The sequence below is a fragment of the Mus caroli genome, unplaced genomic scaffold (assembly GCF_978045245.1).
Source record: "Mus caroli unplaced genomic scaffold, Mus_caroli_1 scaffold_6, whole genome shotgun sequence".
NCBI classification, from domain to species: domain Eukaryota; kingdom Metazoa; phylum Chordata; class Mammalia; order Rodentia; family Muridae; genus Mus; species Mus caroli.
This window is the reverse complement of record NW_028227261.1, coordinates 67110015-67135075: the sequence shown is the minus strand read 5'-3', so window position 1 is coordinate 67135075 and position 25061 is coordinate 67110015. Positions and strand designations below refer to the sequence as shown.

The 25061-nt window shown below is 42.6% G+C and overlaps 1 protein-coding gene across 3 annotated transcripts in view; it reads left to right on the top strand.

Annotated features, from left to right (window-relative positions):
- Positions 1-24055, top strand: part of Focad (focadhesin) — a 314502-nt gene extending 290447 nt beyond the window's left edge. For all 3 annotated transcript variants that reach the window (XM_021160670.3, XM_029475892.2, XM_029475894.2), the window contains 9 exons: positions 4597-4725; positions 6372-6487; positions 9771-10031; positions 10632-10721; positions 13797-13974; positions 15691-15788; positions 19519-19770; positions 21980-22055; positions 23673-24055. In XM_021160670.3, coding sequence (XP_021016329.1) covers positions 4597-4725; positions 6372-6487; positions 9771-10031; positions 10632-10721; positions 13797-13974; positions 15691-15788; positions 19519-19770; positions 21980-22055; positions 23673-23746 — 1274 coding nt within the window. In that variant the 3' untranslated portion in view covers positions 23747-24055. The remainder of the gene's footprint in view (positions 1-4596; positions 4726-6371; positions 6488-9770; positions 10032-10631; positions 10722-13796; positions 13975-15690; positions 15789-19518; positions 19771-21979; positions 22056-23672) is intronic.
- Positions 24056-25061: the final 1006 nt, after the last annotated feature.

Sequence of the window (25061 nt, the reverse complement as noted above, 5' to 3'; positions counted from 1 at the left end):
TTGGGAGAACCCAGGTTTAATTTACAGCACCCACATCAGGTGGCTCCACTACCCATAACTCAAGCTCCAAGAGGATCCAACACCTCTGTCTTCAACGTCACCTGCATTCATGTATAGGCACATACCCACACATAGATACTCATAATTAAAAATACAGTAATGACTTAAAAAGAAAATTACTTTTTGTTGCACGAAATCAGACTTCAATTTATCTCCAGAACTGTTAAGGATTCTTAGCACAAGTGTGTTACCAGAATGGACTATGTACAAAGCTAACCAGTTTTAAGATGACCTGTCTCAGCCAGTTTTCATCACACCTGGATTCACATTTTTTTTGGTCCTCTTATTAGAAAATAGGTTCCATAAGCATCATGCCTATTTGGCTATTTTGTCTTGTTCAGTTCTGTGTCTGTTGCTGGAAGTCTTCAGTATCTAATACACAGTAAACACTTGGGTGCACATGTTTATAAAATGTCTTGATTTTCTTTGCAGAAAATCTTCTAGAAACAGCAATAGTTATGTCCCTCATAAGACTTGCTAGAGTCCCAGTATTATATCTCTAGGTGGGATAGAAATCAAGCGTCAGTTACTGGATGCCAGGTAGTTTAGTGGGTAGCTAGGCTTAGAAAGCATTGCTGCTTTGGTGGGAATGAGAGTCAGAAACATGGAATTAAATTCTGTATTGAAGGTAGGTAGAGATTTGTATTATCAACTTAGAATTAGTATTTGAAACTCTGAACTTAGAAGAGTTTATACAGCTGGGTAGTGGTGGCGCACACCTTTAATCCCAGGAATTGGGAGGCAGAGGCAGGCAAATATTTGAGTTCTAGGCCAGCCTGGTCTACAGAGTGAGTTCCAGGACAGCCAGGGCTACACAGAGAAACCCTGTCTCAGAAGGAAAAGAAAAAAAAAAAAAAAAAAGAACACAAAATCTTATTTTCATAAGCATTTATTTCAAGAATAGAAACATGGTGCACATTCATATTCTCTCTCTCTCTCTCCCTCTCTCTCTCCCTCTCTCTCTCCCTATATTTGTCTATGTGTGCATATGATGGCTGTGTTTGTGTGAGGGGCTGTGTATGCCATAGCACCTGTGTAGAAATCAGAGAATAACCTTAGGGGTCAGAGTATCTCTGGTATTCTGAAGTTTGTGTACTCCAGGCTCGCTGGCCGATGAGCTGGGAATTCCACCTCCTATTTTGCAGTAGGTATGCTGGGATTATAGATACATACTATTCCATCTTGATTTTATGTGGGTTGCAGGAATCTGAGCTCAAGTCATCAAGCTTAGCAACAAGTGCCTTTATTATTGAGCCATCTTCCTGGCCCCACTTGTAATTGGCAGAGTACGAAACTTGCTATACATCTGCAGTTTTTATTTGAATGCTTATTTTTAACTATTTTGGAGAGTCATCACTGAGATACTGAAAGAGTGACTTTGTTATACAGCTGAGCTGCCTTGGCAAGCTTGCTGTCTAGTCATATGATGCCCTCCATCCTGTTATAATGCAGCATAATGGTCTTCACCAGATGATGGCATCACCCTCTTAGATGTTTCAGACTCCAGAACTATGCTGCTCTCTGAGCTTAGTTCTTCTTTTCAATGACCCGATCCATGGGTCAGTCAACAGGGTCTTCAAGGGAGAGAGTGGGAACAGAGGGGCAAGAGACACAAAGAATGGAGACAAGACAGTCTGTCTGATCAAGTCTCAAGTCTCATTTATTGAAAGGCAACTATGAGTATATAAGCACAAGCTGGGGAGTGCACAAGTCCAAGATGTGTTTCAGAAAAACAAGATGTTATCAGGGTGTGTTCAGCTGTGGTGGACTTCTTGCAAAAATATGCTAGAAAAATAAGTCTCTCATCAGGGTGGAAAAGTAGCAACCTGTAAATAAATAACCCAAGATGGCTGCAGAGATGATAGCTGCTTTCTGCTAGGAGTTGGCTCCCAACAGGTCCCCCTTTTTAAATGTTTCAAAAGGGAAGGCTGGGAAACGTACAGAAACTGTGTCTGTCTTAGGTTGGAACAGAGCCTAGCTCCCTTTCCCATCTCTGCACACTCAACATTTTGACCCCTACCTCCACTTATTTCTTCTCCTCTATATCTGTGATTTGTATTCTTTTTCTCCTGTCCCTCTGCTTTTCTCCCCGTCTACTCTCAATTCTCCTTTCTCCCAAGCTTCTCCTTTCTATAGTGTGATGTACCTCTGTCTCCACCCTTGCTAAACCCTTTCACAAGGTCAGCTTTTCCCTCCTGGTTCCCTGCTTCTTCTCCACCCACCTCTAACCCAAGTTTCTCCTTTCTGTATTGTGTTGTAGCTCTCCTTTCACCCTTGCTACCTGGTTTTCCCCTCCTGGTTCCCTGCTTCTCCTTTCCCCTCAGCTTCTTCTTTCTGTGTTGTGATATAGCTCAGCTTTCACCCTTGCTATTGGTCACAAGGTTGGTTTTCCCTCCTGGTTCCCTGCTTCTCCTTTCCCCTCAGCTTCTCCTTTTTGTGTTGTGATATAGCTCTGCCTTCACCCTTGCTACTGGTCACAAGGTTGGTTTTTTCCCCTCCTGGTTCCCTGCTTCTCCTTTCCCCTCAGCTTCTTCTTTTTGTATTTTGATATAGCTCTGCTTTCACCCTTGCTAGTGGTCACAAGTTGGTTTTCCCCTCCTGGTTCCCTGCTTCTCCTTTTCCCTCAGCTTCTTCTTTCTGTATTGTGATATAGCTCTGCCTTCACCCTTGCTACTGGTCACAGGGTAGTTTTCCCGTCCTGGTTCCCTGCTTCTCCTTTCCCCTCAGCTTCTTCTTTCTGTATTGTGATATAGCTCTGCCTTCACCCTTGCTGCTGGTCACAAGGTTGGTTTTCCCTCCTGGTTCCCTGCTTCTCCTTTCCCCTCAGTTTCTTCTTTCTGTATTGTGATATAGCTCTGCCTTCACCCTTGCTGCTGGTCACAAGGTTGGTTTTTCCCTCCTGGTTCCCTGCTTCTCCTTTCCCCTCAGCTTCTTCTTTCTGTATTGTGATATAGCTCTGCCTTCACCCTTGCTGCTGGTCACAAGGTTGGTTTTTCCCTCCTGGTTCCCTGCTTCTCCTTTCCCCTCAGCTTCTTCTTTCTGTATTGTGATATAGCTCTGCCTTCACCCTTGCTGCTGGTCACAAGGTTGGTTTTTCCCTCCTGGTTCCCTGCTTCTCCTTTCCCCTCAGCTTCTTCTTTCTGTATTGTGATATAGCTCTGCCTTCACCCTTGCTGCTGGTCACAAGGTTGGTTTTCCCCTCCTGGTTCCCTGTTTCTCCTTTCCCCTCAGCTTATTTCTGTATTGTGATATAGCTCTGCCTTCACCCTTGCTAGTGGTCACAAGGTCAGGTTTTCCCCTCCTGGTTCCCTGCTTCTCCCTTCCCCTCAGCTTATTTCTGTGTTGTGATATAGCTCTGCCTTCACCCTTGCTAGTGGTCACAAGATCAGGTTTTCCCCTCCTGGTTCCCTGCTTCTCCTTTCTCCTCAGCTTCTCCTTTATGTAGCTGGGGGTTTTGTCTAGCTGACACACTCTTCTGCTTTCTTTCTCTCCCACTGACTCATTGGCTTTTGTTAGTCTCGCTCTGCTTCTCCCCCTTTCTGAGCTTCTCCTTTCCGGGACAGTGTGACCATCACTGACTCTGCCTGCACTTATGGTGTTTTTCCCATTTCTTGAGCTTCTCTGTTTTCAGCTTTTCCCACATACCAGCTCTCTCACCTCTGCAGCCCCTCCCAGATGCTGATCCTGTGGCTTTTTTGCTGATGTAGTTTCTAGTTTTCCCCTGGCTTCTCTTTCTGCTGATGGTGGTTTTCCTTTTGCTGCTGATTCTGCCGCCATTTCTTCTTGTTGTCTACATTTTTCTGTATCTATGTTTTCTGTATTTCTTCATTGTTCTGTGGTTCTATGTAGCATTACTTTTACCTGCCCATTGTCATGCTTGCTCCTGCCTTTTACATCTACATGTTAATACTCTAGCATCTCAGGTTATCAGCTTTAAATACCTCCCTCCCAACATGAGGACCAATATTAAAGCGAGAGGTAGCTGATTAACATATGGAATAGCTATTTCTCCCTAGGTGCTCAACTCTAGAGCAGGCACTGTGGCTTAGAAGCAAAAGAAGGTTTTTGCTATTTTTGTTTATTTGTTTCTAAAACAGAAACAAGTGGTAGGTGATGGGTGTGATGCTTTAGAGCCATAGTGGGTAGAGGTGTTCCATGGCTCCTCTAAGGTGCTGAGTGTGCAGCCCTTGTCTATCCTGCTGCAAACGTATTAAATTCCATACCAAGAGCAGTGGGATAATAATGAAGACTAGGTCATTGTTTTTAAAAAACTAGGCAAAGAGACATGGAAATGTAGAAGATAGTTAAGATGTGTGTGGTATGTCTAACACAAAGGAGAAGATTGGAGATAATATCTGAGAACAGGGGAACAAGGTTTGTAGCAAATGGAGTGGGATTCAAATTGTAACATTGGAAAGTTGATTGTAACTAAAGATCTGGCCTTAGAGCCTTTGGCTGCAAAAGTAAAAAACAGTTCTGCTTTCAGTTGTAGCAGCCACACCGGTGCTTTGCTAATTCTTTTCTTTTCTGTTGTAGGTCCTGAAGCTGTGCCTCCATCCCTTCTCAAAGTAGTGATGAAACCCATAGCAACCGTTGGGGAAAGCTACCAGTACCCTCCTGCAAACTTGGCCGCACTACTCTCTCCACTTATGAGGCTAAACTTTGGTAAACATCAAGTTTTTGGGGTTTTCAGGCTATGTTCTTAGGAATTGGCCTGAATAAAATTTTTTTAAAAATTTAAAAAGCAGATTTTGTGTCAGTTGACAGTGACTGGTAGATTTACTGTATCTTGTGAATGATTATCTTGCATGTAATAACTGAGTTTCACTGAGTCGTTATAGGGGAGGATGAGGAGGAAGAGTTCTAAAGACATAGACATTATAGTCTATGTTTGTATCGTTCTTGAGACTGTATAGTTCTCAAAAACAACTCTTAAGGAACCAAGAAGATGGATCCGTCAGTAAAAGGTTTGCTATGCAACCATGATCACCTTAGTTAGATAAATCCCCTGTACCTATGACAAAAATAGTTAGATAAATGGGTAAATAAATAAAGCAATTGAGGAAGCAAGCGAGCAAGCAAGCAAGCGCAGTTGCCTTAGTTAGGGTTTTACTGCTAGAACAGACACCATGACCAAGGCAAGTCTTATAAGGACAACATTTAATTGGAGCTGGCTTACAGGTTCAGAGGTTCCGTCTGTTATCAAGTCAGGAACATGGCAGCATCCAGGCAGGCATGGTACAGGAGGAGCTGAGAGTTCTACATCTTCATCTGAAGGCTAGTGGAAGACTGGATTCCAGGCAGCTAGGATGAGGTCTTATAGCTGACACCTATAGTGACTCACCTACTCCAACAGAGCCACACCTTCTAATTGTGCCACTCCCTGGGCCGAGCATATACAAACCATCACAGCAGTACAATGACACATGACTATAATCCCATTGCTGGGGAAAAAAAAAAAAAAAGAAAATGACCCCTTAAGTGCTGGAGAGATGGCTCAGTGCTTACATGGCAGCCTACAACTGTCTAACTCCAGTTTCAGAAGATATCACACCCATACACAGACATACATGCAGGCAAAACGCTGATGCACAAAAGTAAAAAGAAAAAAATGGTTAAAATATGTAAATGAATGAAAGGAAGGGAGGGAGGAAGTGAGGGAGGGGATGAAAGGAAGGGAGGAAGGAAGGAAGGAAGGAAGGAAGGAAGGAAGGAAGGAAGGAAGGAAGGGAGAGAGAGAGAGAGAGAGAGAGAAGGGAGGGAGGGAGGAAGGGAGGAAGGGAGGGATGAAAGAAAGAAAAGAAAAGAAAGAAAGAGAGAGAGAGAGAGAGAAAAGACAGACTTACTTATAGGCTAACTTGATAGGCCATTTCTCAGTTGGGGTTTCCTCTTGTCATATAACTTGAGTTTGTGTCAAGTTGGTAAAAATGTAACTGACACACCAGATAGAAGTTTCCCTATGTGCTGAACATATGCTGCACAATGGGATGGGGTGGGGGTGGGGGACACTAAGTGATTTGTAGCTAGTGTCTTCTCCTATTTCTAAGTAGTATTCGGGTGGCCAGATTTCTTTAGAACATCAAGAGAGTTTTCTCCCGGTAGTGTACAGGAGTTAGGACTGCGATTCTAGTGGGCATGTTCTTTGCCTCCTCACTTGAATGTCTCAAAATTCCATTTGGTTGGATGGATTTTGTTATGTGCATAAGTGACCCCAAGCAGAGGGCTTGATTTAGAAGCTGAATCCTGAACGTGAGCCAGGGAACTGAGCACCGTATTACAGAAACTATTTTTTCCTTTCCTCTCTCTTTCAGGTGAAGAGATACAGCAACTGTGCCTTGAGATTGCTGTCACTCAGGCACCGTCGTCGCAGAGCGCGGCCTCACTGCTGGGCTTGTGGGTGATGCCGCCACTGATCCACGGTCTGAGTGTATGTAGTAGTTCCAGATGCTGAGTGTAGTCAGGGACTGCTCTTCTCTGCGATGGACAGCCCCACTCACTTGGAGTGTGGTCTATGAGTCAGGAGTAGAAAAATGAAAGCTTGCTTATACTTGATCTAGCTGGCCAGCAGCCTCAGAGAGGACATGGCTACCACCCCATTTTTATGTTTTAAATGCTACTTATTACTAAAGGGGTAAATGATGGTCACAGACACTGCCATCACATCTGTAACAAGGGTTGTTTTGGTCATACAGTGTGGATACTTCACTGGGTGTTAACAGAGACAAATCACTTGTACTGAATACCTCTTAGAAGTATCCCTTCCCCTCCTCTCCTGGCATAGCTACAACGAATCTTGAGAATGCCGTAGAGTCAGGTGGCAGAGGCACATAAGGCCGAGTAGTAAGGAAGGCTCCAGAAACGTTGAGTCCCTCTGCATGATTTCCTAAAGATCTAAGTTGATCATCAGTTCATGGTCATCAATGTTCAGTTCTAGTCATGAGTTGGCATTAGGTTTTTAAAGGAGTACAAGATTCTCTTATGTCTTCCATCTCTTGGCTCTGGTCTTTTTTATTCCTTGGGTGGTCTTTAGTGGAAGATGTGTGTTATTGAAATCTGCATTTTTTTCCCTCTCACTAACACCATTACTCACACCTGTCCACTCCAGCAACTTACATCTTTCTGTCACTTGCTGAGCACATGCTATGTACTTGGTACCCGCTAGCATTTGGTTCATGTTGACGACATCAGCCTTAATGTCTAATGTCTCTGGCAGCTCATTTTAAAAGTTAGCCTTATTGGGTTGTAATTTATGTATCCTAAAAGTGGCTACTTTAATGGTAAACTTCAGTGAGTTTTAGTGCATTTATGTTTCTAGTCATTGCCATGGATATTCATATCACACAACATGACATTGGGCCTATTTTTAGTGCTGTCCATAATTATTCCTGTGTGTGTGTGGTGTGCATGGGGTATGTAGAGTATGGGGAGTGAAGGTCAAAGGCCACTGATGCCTGTCTTCCTTAGGTGCACTCCTATTTTTTGAGACAGGGTCTCTCACTGAACCTGGAGCTCGTGATTTGGCTAAACTGTCTGGTGGGCATGCCCCAGAGATTCCGTTTCCTGTGCTTCCCCAGCACTGGGTTTACAGGAAGCGCTGGGATTGCAGGCACACTGCCATGCTTTTTCACATGGGTGCTGTAGATTGAACGTTTGTACACACCAGCATTTCACCCACCGAGGCATCTCTTCAGACCCTGTCCTTCTTTTCCTCTCTCACTCTTTCATGGTTTCCTTGAGAAATGTGTACAGTGGGCTATGACTATATTAACTCCATCCCACTGTCCTTTCGTACCCACCCCCTTCCCTACCCACCCAACTTTGTGTCCATTTTCTCTTTTTCTTTAAATCCATCAAGACCAATTTATGCTGCCCAGATACTCTTGGGCATGTGGCCTTCCTCTGGAGTGACATAGATGTACCAGGGGCCACATGCATAATGAAGCTGACTTTCTTCCTAGAAGTTGTCAGTTATCGTGGCTCCTAAGCTAGGAATGGGGCTTTGTGCCTGTTTCCCCTCCCTGTTGTCCATGCTGGGTTGGTCTGGCTTGAACACCTACAGGCCTTGTGAAACTACCCCTATACATTTAAACTGTACATAAATTTTAGAAAGTCTTTGGCATTGAATTGTATTATGAAGCTTTGTATCTAGGAAGTATGCTTTGTTACTTCTTCTTTATAGATTGATAAGCCTAAGACCTGTAGGAATTAAGCACAGTTTGATAGGGAAATATGTGGGAAGCCAATATGTGGCGGACTCCCAAGCTTTGTACCATGAACTCTTTCTTCCTGTTGAGTCAAGTGTCCAGCAGCCTATTCCGTTGACCTGAGAATTTTCTCTACAGTTCTGTAGGCCTTCCATTTCTGCTTTAGACCTATGTGGCTCTTCACATCTGGTTTGGTAATGGGTGTATGTTGTTAAATCTTAAAATTATTTAAGCTGGAATATTCTTGAAGATGAGCTCTTTAGAAAACTCACTGGAAAGATTTCATTATCTTTTTTTCCCCAAGCCTACGTCGTTTAGACTTGTCCATTAGTATCAAACTTGTATTATGTTTGAAGTGCCATGTAACAGTTAACACTAGTCGCGCCTCATCTTGACCCTCATGCACTGTGTGCCATGGTCAGGCCCACAGGCTCAGTGCCTGACTCTTTGCTCAGAAGCAGCCCAGCACGCAAGTTCCTCTTACTACTTCCCTGTTTCCCCTCAAAAGATGATTAAAATATCAGATGCTTTGATTAGTTGATTTTTTAGCAGATGGGCTTCCCATCTTTGACCTCGGCATGTTATGTTCACACACCTGCACGTGCACCTGCACAGATGCATACATAAAGTTCACACCACAGAAACAATGAAAAACATCTGAATACCAACTATGACATTCTTCAGAAGTACATTTTATTCCCATCCCTGAAAAGATCCAAGGTATCCGTGAAGCAGAGTAGTTGAATAGATTGATAGCTTCTCTTGCTAGAGAGTATGGTTTTAAGACTGCACTGGAGAAGATGAGGAAATGGGGAAAACGTTTCCTGTGAAGACATTAAGACCTATGCTTGGATCTCCAGCATTCATATAAAGCTTGGGTGTGGTGTGTGTGTGTGTGTGTGTATTTGCTGAGGAAGTGAAGACAGACAACCCATGGAGCTCATTGGCCACCCAGACTATCCAATTGGTAAACTCTGTGTTCAGTGAGGAACGCTGTCTCAAAAACAAAGATGGAGTATGACTGAGAAAGACACCTGAAGTTGACACCTGTGCACCTGCACACCCACACCCATATATGTGAGCATATATATATATATATATATATATGTATATGTATATACATACATACATATACCACACACAAAACAGCCAAAACAATAAGAAAAAATCAGAATGGCAACCGTGACATCCTTTCAGAAGTGGCATTTAGTTCCCATCTCTGAACAGGTTTAAGCTATTCGACAATTTCAGTTGAACAGATTGATGGATCCTACAGGTACACATGTGTCACGCTGGATGAGAAGTAACCGGAACAGCTATAATTACTAGTGTCTCTTAATAGTTAATCGTGACCCTTTGGACTATGAAGCCATGGGAAGATGCAGGAGAAAGAAGAAACCCACAGCTTTTAATCTGTTTGCTCCAACTCAGTGATGACCTAGGGGCTTTGACCACCACAAACTCAGACAGACTTGTTTATGTCTGGCTTATCTGTTTCCCTTCCAGCTGAATATCAAGAAATACCTCCTGGTATCCATGCCTCTGTGGGCAAAGCACGTCTCTGATGAACAGATCCAGGGTTTTGTTGAAAACCTGATGGTGGAAGTTTTTAAAGCAGCTTCCCAACCGTGCCATCCTGAGATGTGCCTAAGTGCCCTACGGGGTCTGAGCCAGGCCATGAAACTGCCCAGTCCTTCCCACCACCTCTGGAGCCTGCTCTGCGATGCTACTGGGAGAATTTTTGACCTTCTGCCAAATAGGATTCTGGTAAAGAACAAAAACATTTACATTCCTAACAGTTTATGCTTGGGCTTCTTTAAAGTCATTTTGGCAAAGGCAGGCTGGGGATGTTTTAAGAATATGGGTGGGAAGACTAGCAAAAAATGACACATTCTTCACTAGGAGTGGATTTGTTTCCGAGACCGAAATTGAGGTTCAGTGTTTAGAACCAAAGTTTTGAGCAAGCTTAGGGGTAAGTTAACTAGTGCTGTACCAAAAGCCTGCTGAAGTTTAGCAATCACAGACATCTGTCCCCAGTGTACCTCGGTGGCATTGTCTTATTTATATATACTTTATATAACATGGCCTTATGGAGGCCCTTTCCCTGCCACAGCAGACTTCTACACTGGAGTTTCACAACAAGTTAAAAATCTGGATGAGAGTAATGGAATTCTGATGGGGAGAAAAAAGCAAACACAGAGAACAACGGAGAAGAATTCTTAAATTATGAAAGACGGACCATGTTTTGGTTAGCATTAGAATCTCATCAGCAACTGTTATAGGAGATAAACAAGTCTAATAATTCATCACAACATTAATAGACTTGATACATTTGTCTTAAATTGTATTTTGACCTGTCTTTACCAGAGAAATGATCTCGAGCTGTACATCAGTATAGCAAAGTGCCTCTCAGAGATGACGGACGAAGGTGTCAATCAGGTTTCCCAGATTACTAAGGTAATAATGTGTACTTCTATGCATTGTTTCATTATTGAAAGATATTTCATTACTAAAGTGGAAATCACACATGAAGAGTTGTTTACAGTATCCTTTTTGGCATAATCTGGCTTTACATCTAACTTGTTACTGGATGATTTTAGGGCACTTCCTTTCTCCTTCAGATGTCAGGTCTAGTAGTTGGCCTGGTGGTGTGACCAGTGTTTAATACTTGCAGTAGATGAATAGGTGAATGAAAAACTTTTTAACACAATTTCTTACACTATGTCAGGAACATTTTTTGCATTGCCTATGGGCAAAAATAAGAAAAAGACAATGTCTTCAAGGTAACAACTACAAAAATAGGAATATTCTGACAAAGAACTTGCTGGTGTGTTGACGCATACATAGTTCTGTTCACACCTTTAGTTTCTTATACAGGATACTGTCATTTTTGTATGCAAAAAGGTGGTCATTTGAGAAACAAGAACTGTTGGTAAGGTAATTGACAAGTAGCCCCTAGACCCAGTCACATGGTGAATAAATACAAAATGCTTTATGAAACTGGAGTTGTAAGCACCAAATTCTTTAGCATAAACACATCTCAATCGGCATACTTATTTGAGTATAACCCTTTGTATAGCTGGTACAATGAACCCTCATCCCTAGTGACTGGTCGTCTGCTTGTCATTGTTAGGTTTGTTTTTTCAGTTGGGTCCTTGAATATTTGTATCACATAGCAGTGGTTCTCAACATGGAGTCACTGGGCCAGTGTCTCAGCATTGTCTGGTGCTGATAGAAAGGGGAATTCTCAAGTCCTGCTTGAAACCATGGGGCCGAGCAATCTATATGTTAATAGTCTCTCCTATCAGGCAATTCTGGTGCATTCTAAGGTTGAGAACAGAGTGCTTGGCTCTCAGCATTTTGGAAATTAGCTTATTTTAAACAGAAGCAGGGATTCAGGGAAGAGGTAAGAGAAGAGAGTCTGGAGTCTCACTGCTTTTGTGTGAGATCCAGATCAGCACTTATGAGCAATGTAACCTCGGTTAAGTTGTCCAACCTCTTAGTTTCCCTGTCTGTAAAATGGGGACAATAGAACCTATCCCTTAGGGTTGTCTTGTCAGTTAGATCACTTAGTCCACAATGAGTACCTGGAATAGTACCAGCTCAAAGCAAGAGTCAGTAATTACTTATCACCATATTCATCCTTGATGCACCAAAAGTCAACAACTGTGTTTCTTCAAAATAATTTGCAATATGGACTTCAGAACCATGACAAGGTAGTTTGACTACTCTGATATTAAAATCCCTTGATTCGTTTTGAATGTCAGCTCCTTGATAGATAATATGATTTTCTAATATCATATACTTTTATTTGGAAAATGTTAGTCAAGTTCTGAAGGTCTTCCAAATTCTGATATGTTTTATGATATAATACTAAAACATCATCTTTGTTATGCTCCTCAGAAATCTTTTCACGAAGGACCCCCACCCTTTGGGAAATTGTCAAGCTCAGAAAAGTAAACATTTTTTTTCCAAAAATCGTAATTTTTATTAGATTTAAATTTAATATTTGGTAACATATACTATGGAATACTTTTCCTGGTATAATAGGATCATTCCTTAAGTTTTTAATAAAATAGTCTGTTTAATAGGCAGTTAAAATAGCCATAGTTTGTCAGCAGTTTTTCAAGAAAAAAAAAATTCCATGTGTAGAACTATTTTAGTTCTCAATTCCATCTTCCCAGTGTTTGTCCTTGACACAACCATGACACTGGGGTATACCACTGAATCCTGTATGCTTTTTCCCCAGATTGTAACATAGAACATTGGTTAGATATATTTTTATTATTTACATTAAGTGTAACTGGCTTATTTATTTATTTACTTACTTATTTAATACATATAGGTGTTTCTCTGCATGCATATCTGTGAAGCACATGCATGCCTGGCATCCATGGAGGACAGAGAGAGAAACATATTCCCTGCAACTGGAGTTATAAATGGTCATAAACCACCATGTGGGTACTGAGAATTGAACCAGTGTCCTCTGGAAGTGATTAAATGCTTTTAACCCCTGAGCTATCTCTATCTAGCTCCTCTTAAATGGATTTTTAAAAATTAAGTGGTGTTAAAAATGCAATGGATACCAACATAGTTTCGTGGATCTAGAACGTAGTCTTGACCTCACAGAACCTCTCAAAGGGCCTTGGGATCCCCAAAATTCTGTGTGTCACATTTTGAAAACTGCCACACTAAACGAATATGTTTACACTGTGTCAGGGTTCAGGAATCCCTGAAGGAAGCCCCCAGACTCAAATAGTACACAAGAACAAAGAACATTTATTCTGCAGAAGCAACCCGCATGCTGGGGTCACCGCTGCATCAAAATTGCAATGACCTCAGACAAAGGCACGCAGGTCTTCTTATAGGTAACCAGGGAACTCTCTAGAAGAATTAGGTCATCTCTAATGTGATTGGTAGGGGCCAAAACCCTGACATTAGTACAGTTTTGATTGGCTACTATGTTAGGATTAGGTAATCTAAAACCTCATTGGTGGGTGCCAGGATGCCCGTGATGGACTGCATTCTTGTGTCATGAATGAGTAACCACCGAATGGGCTGCCCATCACTGATGGCCTATCCTGAGATCAGATATCTCCTATTCATGTGGCTATCTTCAGGCTGTTCCTCGGGTGGGGGATTTTATTGTCTTGTTCCTGGACTTTGGGGGTCTGCTGCCAAGGCAGATAACTTATGGCCTAGTGTCTGAGTGGAGACAAATGGAGTGAATGGACCCCTTCAACTGGTCTTTGGAACATAGTTAGTATATCTTATGCTATTACTCTGTATGCTTACTTCCTAACCTCCGAACACACTCCTAGTTTCCATGGGAATAAAAGGTGGCACTGAAGCCCTCTGTTGCGGGACATTTCAGTGTAACATAGGCAGCTAGGCTCTGTGCTACAGGAAGTGAACAGCTCGAGGGTTTGGGGGAAAGTGTCAGGCTCACTCTTCTGAGTGCCCTTGCCTTGTGGTTTTGTTGACACTTCATTAACTTACTAATGACTGCACAACTGGCTCCCCCACCCCCAGGACAACATAGAAAAGGCCGCCTTTGTCAAGTTGTATTTAGTCTCTCAAGGACGACTCCCGTTGATGAGCCTGACTGATCTACTCACTGCTGCTATGCAGCACCCCGAGAATGAGACTCTAGCCTGGATGATCCTGCACAGCTTATACCAGGCACGCATTGTCAACCATGCCAACACAGGTGAGCACAGAAACATTTGCCCTGCTGTAGCTCTTCAGCTTCATGTGTCACCTCAACTTCAAAGCTAGCTTGTTTGCTGACACAGGTCTGGCTGTACCGAAGCACTAGGAAGGGTGAAAACTACTGATCAAGACCCTCATGGATATAACACTAGGTTACTTCTGTCAATTTTGCTTTAGTTTTCCAAACACATAAGATAGAAATTGATCCTCCTGATAATAGAGAGAAAGTGGTTTGTGGGTGGCCACTTAATTGAGGATCAAAAGGGAAACAAACAAAATTAAATAATCTGTGTGAAAAGACTTCTCAGGTGTTTGTTTGTTTGGGGGAGAGAGGGAAGACAGGTATGTAGGCCAAGCTGATGTTAAACTCAAAGAGGTCTCTCTACCTTTCCCTCCCAAGTGTTAGGATTAAGTTAAACATGTGCAGCCAGGCCTGGCATATTTTGCTTACAGAGCGTTTTAGACACTGAACTGTAGTAGCCCCCTGAGGACAGAACTTGCTCTTAGCTATATGCTTATTAGGTCACCTGATATGCTGAAATTGAGCAGTTTGCTTATATCCCCCTTAGTGCCTAGCACTGAAGAAAGAAAATGGACTTGTGATGAGATATGTAATTTTCTTATATTTAAATAAATAAATTTTATATATTGCAGTGTGTGTGTGTGTGTCTGTGTATCTGTGTGTGTTTGTGTCTGTGTGTCTGAGAGTGGGTACACATGTGCTATGGTGTATAGGTAGAAATTAGAGGACAACTTTGGGAATGTGAGTCTCTCTTTACTATGGATTCCACATATCAAACTCAGGTGGTCAGGCCCTTGTGCCAGGCATCACCTGCTAGGTTGGATCACCAGCCCAAGAATCTTAAGTTTTCATTCTGAAGTAAAAATATGTTTGGGGGGAACAATAAATTTAGTAGCTGTTTCCAGTTTTTGATAAAGATACTCCGAGTAAACTAGAGATCTAGAGATGTCTAATGTTACTTTTGATTCTGATGAGCCTACTTGAAAAGGGGCTTCTCATTTTTCTCTTATTAAATTCTTAGGATGTTCTTAAGTAGTTTTTCCTGTGCTGGAACCCCTCATTAAAAAAAAAAAGAAGAAGAAGAAAAAGGTCTGGACTGATGGCTCAGTGGTTAAGCTGAGCTGTTTTTCCAGGGGAACAAGGTTCAATTCCCAGCCCTTACTTGGCAGCTCACAACTGTCCTGGTCCAGGGGATCTGACACCCTCCCACAGACACATGTGCAATTAGAATACCAATGTACATGAAATAAAAATACATATTTTAAAAACTGATATTTCACCATCTCTATGCTGACATTTGTTCTCCAGTTACCCTGTGGTGGCTGGTTGGTGTTTCTGTTTTTCTGTCTTCAGGACAGGGTTCTGATTACCCCTGCGAAATGAGAATAGGAAAGCAGAGGCGGACTCTAAAACAGCCAACTACCTGCGATTCAGCCTTATTGCCTAGTTACGTTCCAGATTTCTCCTGGCAAGTTGTGTTCTGACACTACTGGGCAGAGACTTGAGGGAGGATTCACTTAAACAAAAAGGCTAAAATAGTTTCCTGATGTAAGGAGTGTAAATTTTAGCCTGAGTAGTGACATTTCCAGAACTGCATCTTAAAGTTGTCCAGGGGCCTCTGAGCATGTGTCCTGCTTCGGTTGTGATAATTATTGCTAATCTGTGATAAGAAAATGCTCGTTTTTGTTTCAGGCGTGTTGAAGAGACTGGAGTGGCTCTTAGAACTGATGGGTTACGTGAGAAACATTGCTTACCAGTCAGCACCCATACAGAATGTGGCTCCTGAAGAGGTATGATCTAGAGAAGCAGTGAACTTAACTTAAAATGGAAAACTTCTAATTTTTTTTTCCTAAAAGAAGACTCAGTTGCTCAGCTTTTCACTGCTGTAGCCAACACTGGAGGCCTTCAGCTTACAAAGGGAAAACATTCAGCTGGCTCACGGTTTGGGGTTCTAGCCCAGGGTCCGTTGAACTTTGGACATGTGTTGAAGTAATACATCATGAAGGGGGTGTATTGCTGAGCCAGATCTAAGACCCATAGTTCTTTTTAGGGCACAATCCCTCCCCACATCCCAAAGAGCTCCACTACTCACTACCACTTATATGGCCTACTGCTTTCCTATAGCACCGACCTCGGGACTAAGCTTGGAAGCCATAGCCTTTGGGGTCATCCAAGATCCAAAATCAAACACATTCTTACAACTTTTCTCCCTTTAATTTTAAGAAACACTAGGAAAAACTCTTTGATGGCATAAGGAAACAATGACTATTGTCATGTTTCTTGAGATGCCAAGACTGTCTTTGAGAAATATTTTTAGCAAAACATGTTCTTTGATACAAAGGACTCAAAGAATACCAGTTAGAGAGAGAACCCCAGGATCTTCATAGTGTGTGTAGGGTGCCAGGCTCAGGTCTCTGCTTCTCTGGCTCATGTGACTAAAAATGCCTAGGATGAAGAGATTGATGAATTATATGCAGAATGTCTATGTGCGCCAACATGCAACATGTGAAGGTTTTCATCAGATCTGCATTGTGCCCTATGACACCCCAAAGAAAAGGTCTCTAGTATTGTATAATTGTAAAAACCAATACAAACAATATAATAATAGAAGCATAGCTCTATTTCACTCTTTTTTAATTTTCTGTGTAGGCATTCTTCCCAGTTGAGTTAAAATTTGCATAACCTGATATGTTCTTTGGAATTCTGAACCATATATATGAAGAGTTGTGTGTCTTTTCGAAGTTATTAAAGTTTAAATTCATCAGTTAGGATCTTAAGAGACTGAGACATGTTTTTTTAAAAGACATTTTTTTTACATTTATCCCCACTGCAACCACCCTTCAACATCTCATTAGATGAGATGCTGAGAAACCATTCGACAAAGTCCAACACCCCTTCATGATAAGAGTCTTGGAAAGATCAGAAATTCAAGGACCATACCTAAACAGAATAAAAGCAATATACAGCAAACCAGTAGCCAACATCGAGGTAAATGGAGAGAAACTGGAAGCAATCCTACTAAAATCAGGGACTAGACAAGGCTGCCCACTTTCTCCCTATCTATTCAATATAGTACTTGAAGTCCTGGCCAGAGCAATTAGACAACAAAAGGAGATCAAAGGAATACAAAATGGAAAGGAAGAAGTCACAATGTCACTCTTTGCAGATGATATGATAGTGTATATAAATGACCCCAAAATTCCACCAGAGAACTCATAAACCTAATAAACAACTTCAGTAGCTGAATATAAAATTAACTCAAACAAATCAGTGGCCTTTCTCTACACAAAGGATAAAGAGGCTGAGAAAGAAATTAGGAAAACAATACCCTTCAAAATAGTCACAAATAATATAAAATACCTTGGTGTGATTCTAACTGAGGAAGTGAAAGAACTGTTTCACATCCCATACCTCCTCCCCACCCCCCTGTCTCCACGTGGATGTCCCCACCCCACCCCCCACCCCACCTGACCTCTAAACTCCCTGGAGCCACTAGTCTCTTGATGGTTAGGTGCATCATCACTGAATGAACACAGACCCGGCAGTCCTCTGCTCTATGTGTGTTGGGGGCCTCATGTCACCTCACCCAATACCAGGTGTATGCTGTCTGTTTGGTGGTCCAGTGTTTGAGAGCTCTCAGGGGTCCAGATTAATTGAAACTGCTGGCCCTAAAGGATCACCCTTCTCCTCAGCTTCTTTCAGCTTTCCCTAATTCAACAAAAGAGGTCAGCTGCTTCTGTCCATTGGTTGGGTGCAAATATCTGCATCTGACTCTTTCGGCTGCTTGTTGGGTCTTTCAGAGGTCAGTCATGATAGGTCCCTTTTCATGAGCGTTCCATAGCCTCAGTAATAAGTGTCAGGCCTTGGGACCTCCCCTTGAGCTGGATTCCACTTTGAGCCTGTCACTGGACCTTCTTTTTCTCAGGTGCCTCTCCATTTCCATCCCTGTAATTCTTTCAGATAGGAACAATTATGGGTCAGAGATGTAACTGTGGGATGACAATCCCATTCCTGACTTGATGTGCTGTCTTCCTGCTGGAGATGGACTCTATAAGTTCCCTCTCCCTACTGTTGGGCATTTCATTTGGTCCCTCCCTTTGAGTCCTGAGAGTCTCCAACCTCCCAGGTCTCTGGTGCATTCTGGGGGTTCTCCCCAACCTTCTATTTCCTGAGCTTGCCTGTTCACATTATTTCTGCTAGCCTTTGGGGCTTCAGCCCTTTTTCCTCACCCAATACCAGATCAGATTCCTCTCTTCCCCCAACTGCCCCCCATCCCCCATCCCCCACCCCAGTCCACCTCACAAGTCCCTCCTTCCCTCCCTCCCTACTTGTGATTGCTTTCTTCTCTCTCCCAAGTGGGACTGAAGCATCTTCACTTGGGCACTTCAGCTTGTTGACCTTTTTGAGTTCTGTGGACTTTATCTTTGGTATTCTGTAGGTTGTTTGTTTGTTTGTTTGTTTGTTTTGACTAATGTCCATGTATTAGAGAGTACTCTCAGCAGAGCACATGGAAGCATCCTTCTCCTTTACTTGGCTGTATCATTTACATCCTTTTGGGTCTGAATTACCTCACCCAGGATGATATTTTCTAGTTCCATCCATTTGCCTGCCAAACTCAGGATGTCCTCGTTCTTAATGGCTGAGTAGTATGCCTTTAATCCCAGCACTTGGGAGGCAGAGGCAGGCAGATTTCTGAGTTCAAGGCCAGCCTGGTCTACAGAGTGAGTTCTAGGACAGCCAGGGCTACACAGAGAAAGAAACCCTGTCTTCAAAAACAAAAACAAATAAACAAACAAACAAAACCATAGTTTTTAAGAGTCTTTGCTCTTTCTTTCTGATTTCCTGAGCTTTTATTAGCTTTCTACTTTCTTATCTCCCCCCCCCAAAAAAAAAATCTCAAAACATTTAGCATGCAAATTAGCTGGAAAAAGTATAATTGAAATCACAGTAATTCAGCATCTTGGAAGTGTCCCCATTACTATGTCTAAATTTTTTACAATTGTCTAATGTAGCCTGAAGGTTGGATTATGGACAGTTTTTGTTGTTGTTTTGGGTTTTTGTTTTTGTTTTTTTTTGGTTTGGTTTGGTTTTTTAGTGTCTAAAGATAAACTTTTTATTGTTTAAAATAAAATGTTTCATATTTTTTAAAAAACATTTTGTTCATATAATAAATAACTTCCTTAGTTTATTTATCTATTTAAAAACACCAAAATGGGGGAGTATTCAGATGTTGATATGATTAAGAATAAATTATATTTCTCTTGAAATGTTGGAGAAATAATCTGAAACTGTTGGGTCCTCCCTCACACAAAGAAAAACCAGGAGCCTTCCAAAGCCCAGATAAGCTCTTCAGTTGGCATGGAAACCAAGTTTTCTGGTCAGTGCAGTTCCTGTTCTGGGGTAGCAGTAGTAGTGGGAGAAAGGGAAGACGGCCTTGCATCATGATAGAGGCTGTGCTTGTGAACTTGTGTAACTTTGAATAAAACATATGTTCTCATGTTGCTTCTGTTTTCATAACAGGCTTTGGACTTCTTGATGCTGATATTTGCAGCTGCAGTGGTGGCATGGGCAGACCATGAGGCCCCCCTTCTCCTTGGCCTTAGTGCCAGTTGGTTACCATGGCAACAAGAGAATGGTCCTGGTGGGCCAGCAGCAGCCTTGCTTGGCAGGAGTCCCATGCATAGAGTCACTCTGCAAGAGGTTCTCACTCAGCTTCCCAGGAGCATGCTACTGCTGCTACAAAAAGAGCCATGGAAGGAACAGACCCAGAAGGTGAGGGGTGGCAGCCACCCGCTAAGCAGAACAGGCGGGCTTTTGTCTCTAGCAGTTCTGGCTATATGATGGAAGTAGGAATTAGATAAAGCTTGGATCACACCAGAGGCTTTCATACTCATCCCCAAATTTCACACTCACATGCCATCTGATAGAGGCAGAGGCCAGCCCAAGGTCTAGACGACTGACAGCAGCAACAACTGGTTAATGGTGAGGGGGCAGCTAGAGAGAAAGGCTATATCTCCATCCGTTTATTGAGTGCACGTGCACTCTTGATCCTGGGTGGAAAGGATACATTCTACCTCCAACCCTTGAAGTCAGGACACAGAGGCAGACAAACTCAAGATTCTCGGTGGTATGCTGCGTGGGATACGAGGTGAGAAGGGAGGGAGGGGTCTGGGCTCATCTGCAGGGGTGGCTCAGAGAACATTCCAGGGGAAGTGTGGCTCTAGAGTAGCTGTAGAACTGTGACATGGCAAAGGCTCCATTTGCTTTATTCTGTCTCACTATGTGTACTGGCCATAGCTGGCCTGTTGTAGATCCCAAACAGGGTTTTGTTAAAGCCCTGTGTCATCAGCCCCGACCTCAGGAAAGCATACGGCAGCACTTTCAGGGCCGGTCCTCATGTGTGCAGACTCTGAGCAGAGCACATGGGTCAGTCCTCATGTGTGCAGACTCTGAGCAGAGCACATGGGTCAGTCCTCATGTGTGCAGACTCTCAGCAGAGCACATGGGTCAGTCCTCATGTGTGCAGACTCTCAGCAGAGCACATGGGTCAGTCCTCATGTGTGCAGACTCTGAGCAGAGCACATGGGTCAGTCCTCATGTGTGCAGACTCTGAGCAGAGCACATGGGTCAGTCCTCATGTGTGCAGACTCTCAGCAGAGCACATGGGTCAGTCCTCATGTGTGCAGACTCTCAGCAGAGCACATGGGTCAGTCCTCATGTGTGCAGACTCTCAGCAGAGCACATGGGTCAGTCCTCATGTATGCAGACTCTCAGCAGAGCACATGGGTCAGTCCTCATGTGTGCAGACTCTGAGCAGAGCACATGGGTCAGTCCTCATGTGTGCAGACTCTCAGCAGAGCACATGGGTCAGTCCTCATGTGTGCAGACTCTCAGCAGAGCACATGGGTCAGTCCTCATGTGTGCAGACTCTCAGCAGAGCACATGGGTCAGTCCTCATGTGTGCAGACTCTCAGCAGAGCACATGGGTCAGTCCTCATGTGTGCAGACTCTCAGCAGAGCACATGGGTCAGTCCTCATGTGTGCAGACTCTGAGCAGAGCACATGGAAGCACCGGCTCCTTCACTTGGCTTTCCCTGGCTCTGTCCTGTCTCTAATACAGCTGATGGGAAGGAAGATTCTTTTCTGAATTCTGTTTAATCAAAACTGTATTTTTATGATGTTGAAAGCTTTAAACTAGTAATTTAAAAACATTTCTGAACCATAAACCTGGCTTAGCTTTGCCTGACCCCGCTGAGTGTCTCAGCTGGAAGGCCTTTCACCGTTAAGTCAGGTTAAGTGTTAGGAGGCTACCCCAAGATTTGTATTTTATGTTCTAGTTGTAACCAAAATAAACGTGGTCTCTTCTGTTATTTCCACACTGGGACACCGTTCACCTTGGATACAGGATAGACATCTTAAATTCATTGTGTATTTGTAGTGACTATTTACTAGTAAGCTATAAAACAGGAAGGAAAATTTATGAACCTATGATTCTTGGCCTAAATCCATATGGAAACATTTAAAGATGGTATAATGCAAAGAAAATCACTTGGCAACCAGGAATAGCTCCATTCAAATCTTGACTCTGCTATTATTCAAAGGAAGTTGACTCGGATCCGGTCACTTAACCTGTCTGAGCATATCAGAGTGACTAGAGATAATGTTCATGATAAGCAGAAGTCTTCTGGGCCCATGTTTACAGTAAGCTTTCTACATGAAATCTTAGTATATCTCTGTATGGAAAGTGGGCTAGGTTGTGAGGCATGTTGATCAGAGGTGTATCTTTCATCTCTGTCTCATCTCTGCACTGCCTCCACCCTCATGTCATTCCCACTTTCCCTGCCATTTCTACTTCTCCAGCCTCTACAGGAAATGCTTCAAGACCTTTGCACTTCTTCCCATGTATGCAGGCCCAAGAGACTGTCTGCTCTCATGTTAATGGTGGGATTTTCTTCACCGACACTATTCTTTTTCACCCTAGTTCATTGACTGGCTATTGAGCATCATGGAAATCCCTAACGAAGCCTTTGCAGCAAAGTCCAAGGACCTTTTGAAAGGTATTACTTCATGCTTTGTGCCCAACAGGAGGTAAAACTATTTGTGATGAAATGGAAGAGCACTGTGGGCACATGGTCTCAAGAAAATGTCCTTACTATGGTATTTTAAGTCAGAAAGATGGGGTAAAAAGGAGGGCCAGCACCATTAAAATTAACTTTTAGATAAGTGGGATTAAATATCCTTATAATCATAAAATAATTAAATTTTGCAAAATTCAGAAAAGTTTAAATGCGGCCAACAGAGCTCCAGAGTTCCAGAGAAAGTTCTGATGATATCCGTAAGTTTGTCTTTATCCTGTGCATGAGGACTCTTCTAAAATGTCTGTAATGAGAAACAACTAGGAAATACACAGAGAGTTCTCATTTCACCTTTTATGCTGTTACAACCCCTACACTAACTTCTAGTAACAGTCGCTGCTGCTCAGTATTTCGAGAAGGGAACTAGGTATTGACAGAGCTATCAAGCACTTTCAGTCCCACACTTCTCCAAGCTCTGGCACGGTATGACTGTAGCAAACCCCAAATGTGGAAAGTTTTTCTGAAAGTTTTGTAGAGTTCTAAACTTAGCTATGAGGTGTGATCTGGCCATTGGCCTCATGGCCTGAGATGGCTCATACTTGTCACCTGTGTCTTGGGACTTGAGGTTTTGGAGCCAGCAGCCCCTGCTGATGCCCTTTGCATACCGTAAGACATTGTACTGAGAAGTGCCCTTCCCATTGGCCTACCCTGTGATGCTTTATCCAGCCTAGAGCCATAACATGACCCATATTTTACTGTAAGGGGGATATACTATTTTTTATTACTAAACAGGCAGGAACCCCAGGCAAATGGGAAGCATGTAGATGAAGGCCAGGGCCTCGGTGTGATTCCAGTGCAGCATGGAGCTTCATTTTGAGTCAAGCCTGTGACCTATTCATTCCTAGGAATTTGCTGATAGGAGTCCCTGTTTGTATGCACAGGGAGTTTGGACCAGTCATGGTTGCAAACATATGCTGTCTTCAGGTACAAAGCTACCAACTGATATCAATAAAGAAAACCATCACTTGGTTTAAGGAACCACACCTGTACTAGATTACATAGTCATTGGCTTACTGGAATGACCTGGGTTCCCTATAGTCCTTCACATTCTTTTATTTTACATAACATCTGAATATATTAATATACTAGAGTAAGATAAGAAATATATAGTAGTTACCAAACAGGGTTAATCAGAATGTCTCTACTTTTAATTGTTCCTTGTGACCCATAACACAGTGGGAAACACATACATTACAGATACATGTCCAGGTAAAGTTTAGTGTGAGTACACTTGCTTCATTGATCATAAAAGCTCAGCCTTCTTATAGGTGTAAGGGCTTCTCTTTAATTAAACACTTAATGGAGATAAACCAGTTCATGTCTAAAAGAACACAAGTTTAAGGTAAATTGTTACAGAGGCAGCATCTCCTGTAAATAGTAATGACATTAAGAAAATAATTATCACTAGCATGCCAAACATCAATGGTTCTGCAAAATTTCTCATTTACTGCTTTGACACCTTTTTGATCAAAATGATATTTTCAGACAAAGCATAGCTGTGTCAAGTGCATCAGTCTGCCTGTGTTCTTGTCCTCCTAGCCACCCTGCTGTCCCTGAGAGTTCTCCCAGAGTTTAAGAAGAAAGCTGTATGGACCAGAGCGTATGGGTGGTGACAGTCACAGGAACCAGCAACATTCTCCACGGGAGGAGACAGACCAGAGAAACAAGCTTTTTAGGACTGCTATCTGAGGATCTATGAAAAGTTATCCTCACCAATGGAGGTCATGAGAAGATGACTACATACTGACATCTCACTGTGTGCGTGGCCAGGAGAAGGGTGCATTCCTTGGGTACCTGGGCATTTAAAACTGAAATAGAACATGACTTCTATATGGACAGAGTTCATTGTAAAAGTTATCTTTTCTTTGTGAAAACTAGAGTATATTTTCTCTCCCTCAAGTTCTAGTAAAATAATCTTATGAGTTTTGTGCAATGTGACTTTTATTTTTAAGTGTATGGGAAGATTTTACCAGTGAAAGCAAACTATACAGGTGACAAGGATGTGCTAATCTATTTTCCATGAAACTGTGTCATTGAGTTTTATTCTTGTTGATAAAACACCCACTTAAGAGAACTGCTAGGCACATTCCAATCACTAGGCATGACACTGACTGGTACTCAAGTTAGACTCATCAGTGATAGGTGGAATTCCCATGCTTCGGTGTCATGAATGCAAGTGGAAGTTATCCAATTCACAACATTAGTGGCCACAAAGGAGACTATTAGTTCACAAACCAAGAAACTCAATGGTTGGTCTGATGAATCCTGATGCTGTGGTCTCTTTCTCTGGAGAGCATGCCTCCTACTTAGCAAAATGACCACCAGCTACCATTACCAAGAGTAAAGAACAGTTCTTTCCCCCACAGGCATGGCAGAATCAATACTGGGCAGACTCTAGGAATACCTGTAGGTCTTTTAACAAGTATTGGGTCCCTGACAGGTGGGATATACTCAATGGTTAGGCCTAAGTCGGGTGTTGACCTGAGTCCTGGACACAGAGGAGGTAGCTCCAAGCAAACTTGAACTGGGTTTCCCTGGGAGAAAGATGATAGGATGCTAGACCAGCAAAAAGGGATAAATATCTCCTCAGAAGATCAGTCTTTTTATAAGACTGAAGACCTCTTCACCAGAATATTAGTGACCTAAAAGCTTAAAGTATTAGTGGTCTAAAGATAGTATCATGATTTCAGCTCTGGCATTGGCTAGAGACTCAGGCAGCATTATACTTTTGATGCTTGTTGATCATTGTGACTTCAACTGGGGCCCAGTCTTCAACCAATCATCTAAATACACATACAGGGGATCATTAGGATGGAAAGTCATGGCACCAAAGTCAGGGACTTTTGTGTCTTCCTTACAAAGACAAGTGCCTAGCCTTTCACAAACACAGAACTGCTGACATTCACAGGTGGCATGTATCTTCTTGTT